Source organism: Nansenia antarctica, assembly GCF_963989245.1.
Source record: "Nansenia antarctica genome assembly, chromosome: 10".
NCBI classification, from domain to species: Eukaryota; Metazoa; Chordata; class Actinopteri; order Argentiniformes; family Microstomatidae; genus Nansenia; species Nansenia antarctica.
In genome coordinates, this window is record NC_137680.1 from 7,066,598 (window position 1) to 7,071,511 (window position 4,914).

At 44.1% G+C, this 4,914-nt stretch overlaps 1 protein-coding gene across 1 annotated transcript in view; it reads right to left on the reverse strand.

The window, feature by feature from the left end:
• slc50a1 (solute carrier family 50 member 1) overlaps positions 1–4,080 on the reverse strand; it is a 4,531-nt gene extending 451 nt beyond the window's left edge. Inside the window, exons 1-6 of the mRNA XM_080540321.1 lie at positions 3,909–4,080; positions 3,361–3,438; positions 2,791–2,914; positions 2,420–2,581; positions 1,495–1,614; positions 1–1,314 (exon numbers count right to left, since the gene is read on the reverse strand). The exon at positions 1–1,314 is cut by the window's left edge and continues 451 nt beyond it. Of these exons, the coding sequence (XP_080396447.1) occupies positions 1,201–1,314; positions 1,495–1,614; positions 2,420–2,581; positions 2,791–2,914; positions 3,361–3,438; positions 3,909–3,976 (666 nt within the window). The 5' untranslated portion in view covers positions 3,977–4,080 and the 3' untranslated portion in view covers positions 1–1,200. The remainder of the gene's footprint in view (positions 1,315–1,494; positions 1,615–2,419; positions 2,582–2,790; positions 2,915–3,360; positions 3,439–3,908) is intronic.
• Positions 4,081–4,914: the final 834 nt, after the last annotated feature.

The window sequence follows — 4,914 nt, forward strand, 5'->3', positions numbered from 1 at the left end:
TCTGGTACAGTTGATCCGCCTTGCCCTTTGACAGGCCAGGGTGGAATGTTCATCACATTGTAAGCTTACATCTATCCATACATCCAGTATGTACATAACAGGCGTGGGGGGGGGGGGGCGTGGTTGTGGATGTGTCTGTCTGGCCCCCATTATTCATGATCTCAGATGGCAGTGATGATGTCACAAAGGACAGGGGGACGGGGACGGGCTTCTCAATCCATATAATATATGTAACAGGGTCTGGTGAAAAAGTCCCCAAGTAGGGCAAGGTCATTTTCCAGTTTCAGTTATGACAGTTTCATACTTTCAAATGATGTGTCATACATTGAAATCTGAACAAAATATATGCTTATTTGAATGTTTGGTACACCTCAAACCAAGTACCGGAGAAAATTGCTCTGAATCAAAACAGACAAGTTTGCTACCATCGCGTTGGTAGCTAGCTAGCAGCTAAGAAAGAATATCGCTATGAACATCTACCTGCATGTTTAGCACATCACAACACGCTGATAGAACATCAGCATGCTAAAAACACACACACAACTACACATAATTAGACGATCACACAGTTCTTGCTTTTGAACACGTCCTAAAACATAACTTTGTTTACAAACCATGTATCACTCACCCAGTAGCCTGAAGCAGGACGGCAGACGATACAGGGAATCCGATTCACAGATCACAGATGTATTTAGTGATCCTAAAACTGTTGTTTGTTATATTGAGTGGGCTCTTCAACACAGAAAACACTTCTTTTTTTCTCCTCCTTTTTTTAAAAGAAGCTTTTTTTGGTCATTTGCGTGACTTGGGGATTGCTGGCATGCAAGACCTTATCACCAGACCATGTCACATAGGCAACACCAGAGAGATAGGTGTAAGCAACAGAGAGATACAGTAACTCCATCTAACGTCCCAGAGGGCGTGAGGTGAGCTTCCTCCATATTGCTAACACCTATCCTGTTCCTTAATGATCACTGAGATTGTTTTTGGACTAGGCTTCAGTGATTCATTCATTCATTCATTCATTCATTCATGTGAGGCGGGAATTAGCTTCGTCACTTCGCTTTGCCCTTCCTTGTTTGCCCTCACTGATCTGAAATGACCGGATAGGTCTAAGTAAACGTTCGTCTCCACACCATCTCACTCTCATTGGCTAGACACATCAGTAACGAGAAGCCTATCATTTATCTTTCCACCCACTTAGATCTGGATGAGTTTATAGGACGTTGAGTCTTGATTGACGACAGGTGCAGCAAACCTCCAGAACAGGTAGAATCGGATGAGGCTGGTGACGATGCCAGGCGTGTTCGGAACCTGGAACAAAGTACACGCATACCATAAACACACAGGTTGGTATGTTGGTATGTTTCCATCCATAGGTCTACCCCTTCATTGTTTAGACACACAAGCGCGCACGCACACAGACACACACACACACACACACAGACACAGACACAGACACAGACACAGACACACACACACACACACACACACCATAATGTAGTAGTCTTGTAGCTGTAAGCCGTAGAGGGTCCAGGAGGTAGACGTGAGGAATGTAGCTACAGTCAGAGAGAAGGACAGACGCTCCACATTTCGACTACGCACTATCTCCACCTGACAGAGAGAGGGAGAGAGAGATTTACAGAGGAATACAACATACTATATTTTCTTGGAATATGTTGCTAACATTAAAAATAGTTAAAGACAGTTTGTGGGCCAGTCCGGTTGAGATGGGTTCAGGAGTGTGTGTGTGTGTGTGTGTGTGTGTGTGTGTGTGTGTGTGTGTGTGTGTGTGTGCGTGTGTGTGTGTGTGTGTGTGTGTGTATGTTCTGCTGTGTGTTACAGGGAAAGGTCTAGACAGAAATGGAAAGACATTATGATGCATCAGGACATCGGACTGTAGCCGAGGGGACAAGACACAAACACTGACACACAGGGACAGAACAACAGGAAGACACAAAGGAGGGGAAAGAAAGGCAGGAAACTGACTTCGGGTCCATATGACGAGCCACTTATAGATGGAGAGAGGGAGAGAGATGGAGACAAACAGGAAGACAGTGGGAGAGGGGGGGGGGGGTAATTGGTATTGGCTATGACATTATGGGCCGGTTTCAGAGACAAGGCTTAAGCCTAGTCCTGGACTAAAAAGCATCTTCAATGGAGATTTTACATTGAAAGTGTGATTTAGTCCAGGACTAGGCTTAAGCCTTGTCTGTGAAACCGGCCCTATGTGCCCCAAGTAACGGAGGATTAGATAACAACAACACTTTGTGTAGAGGTTTCTTTACTAGGTATTAAGTGGGGACAGGTACTGAAGCTTCTGTGAGAGTATGTGTCATCCGAGTGAATATGATCTGGATCTGAGGGGTTGAGCGTGCGTTGTCACAACGTTGTGTAAGCGTTGCATAAGTTTCCTTACCAGGTCTGTGAGGGGGGACAGGTACATGCTGACAGTGAACACGCTGCAGGTGAGGCCCAGCTGAGCCAGCTGAGAGTCCCCTTGAGGCAGGAACATGCTGAAGTACAGCCAGCCCCCGCACAACGCCACTCCTGCTGCTCCGGTCTGGCACGTCACACGCCTCTGAAACACACGCACACACACACACACACACACACACACACACACACAGGAGGATTTTAACACACACACAGGAGGATTTTAACACAATCAAAACACAACGCCTACCTACACCCAATCAATGTTACTGACTCCATGCTCTGATTCATTGACGCACACAACTTTAACTATGGGTAAAGCCTAGTGACAGGAGGGTTGGAGTGATGGCTCACCTTGCTTTTGGTGTAATGGCAGTAGGCGAGGATGTAGAGGGTCTGTAGGGAGGCTCCGATGCTATTGACTATGATCAGAGTTCCATCCCCCTTCAACATCCCATAATACAACCAGCCCAGGTTACTACGGAGACAAGACAGGTCTTTAGAATGATCTTATGGCATGATGGAGCAGTGGAGGTAGAAATCGGAGGACGGGCCCAACACGTGTTAGACACCATTCCTCATTAAACGCATTACAATGCGTTTGTCTTTTGATTTCTACCTCCACCAGCCTTCACTGGTCCACGCCATGAGATTTCTTATCTCCACCAGCGTGGACCATATTGACCTTATTGTCTGGGATCGATGTCATGTCAGTTGCTGCATGTCACATACTCTAGGCCTAGGGTCTATTTATTCAACGCAGCTATACACACACACACACACACACACACACACACACACACACACACACACGTTCTCACACACACACGCACGCACGCACGCACGCACGCACGCACACACACACACACACACACACACACACACACACACACACACACACACACACACACAGTAGTGGCTTACTTGAGGGAGGTGGTGAGGAAGGGGAGGAACTGGACACTATCAGCACTCTGGGTTGCCCGCATTTTTTTCAGGTCCGTCCTTAAAGACAATAGCACACAACTGAATATCATATCTCCCTGAAAAAGTATGCGGGAGTTATTGATTCCAGTCTTCTGGTCTCATTATTATCAGATTACAATATCAGATTACAACTAATGTAATAGTTTGTGTAACTCGCATGCATTGCTGTGCATTTTCCCAATGGACAGTCCGAACATGATAAGAGACCAGGAAGGAGGTAGTAAGTAATTCTAGTCTGTTTGACCACACATCCTGCTTGATCAATCGGCCCGTTAGAAAGACACGTCACAGCAACACATCAGAACACTTTGACCATCTGCACGGTTTACTGTGTCGCGTGCGATTTACCAGCAAAGACAACAGAGTCAAGGACATCTTACGACTCGCTCGCTCAGTCAACGTCTACACGTGTGCAATGTTGAGACAGAAACACAGCCAGCTAGCTGGAGGCCCTGTTAATGTTATAGACTTAATATAGCCAAACTTACAGTCCTGTGGAGAACATCCCGACTGTAAACACGATGCACGCGCATGATAGAAACTGCAAGAATTCCATAGAACGGTAAACAAAGCTATGCAGCGAGCTAGCTTTAGTTTAGGTGTTTGAGTCTAAAGTCTAAAGTTGTTTCACTTTAAATATCAATGTATCGTGAAAACCAGAAAAACACAAATCAGAAGTAGCGTCTTTCTAACTACTGTATTTCCGTATTTGTAATCAGAAAGTTCTGTCCTCTGATTGGCAGCGAGGCATGAGGGGAGGGGCAGGATTCCACCAATGGGAGGATGGTTTCTATGCCCACCAGTGATGTAACTACATTGGCAGCTCCAGCAGCCCAGAGAGAGAGAGAGAACTAACACCTACTTTGATTTGGACCACTGTTTAAATGATGGATTGGGATTAACATTGGGATATCGTGAGTTTAGAATTATAAGGTTCTATCTCCGTTTAGGGCAGTTCAGAGATATTGAGCGTCAAAGTTTTTACATATCAGACATTATGTTTTGTGAGATGGAACCTTTGTATTTTATGAATTACTTACTCAAAAATGTCAACATTTTAAAAAATAACACCACACAGGCATTAATAAATACCTATAATGGATCAGATTATGTAAAAAACTCAATTTTGACAAAAATGGAGATAGAACCTTATAATTCTAACGTCACGATATGCTGTACTGCAGAGCTCTGTACATGTTCTGTGAACTACAACAGTGGAAGGCCACCCATTTAGCTCAGGTATATGTAATATTGAAATGAAGATTTCTTCAAAATAAAATATTAAACTTGTTTAATCATATAGAAATACTAAACGTAACAGGGTTAGGTGAAAAAGTCCCCAAATCAAATGAAAGATTAAAAAAAGATTAAACTTGTTCAATCATTTATAAATATTTAACGTGACAGGGTCTGGTGAAAAAGTCCCCAAGTAGGGCAAGGTCATTTTGTAAGTTTTTGGAAAATAGTTGAAGAAGATATGGTTATTTGAATGTT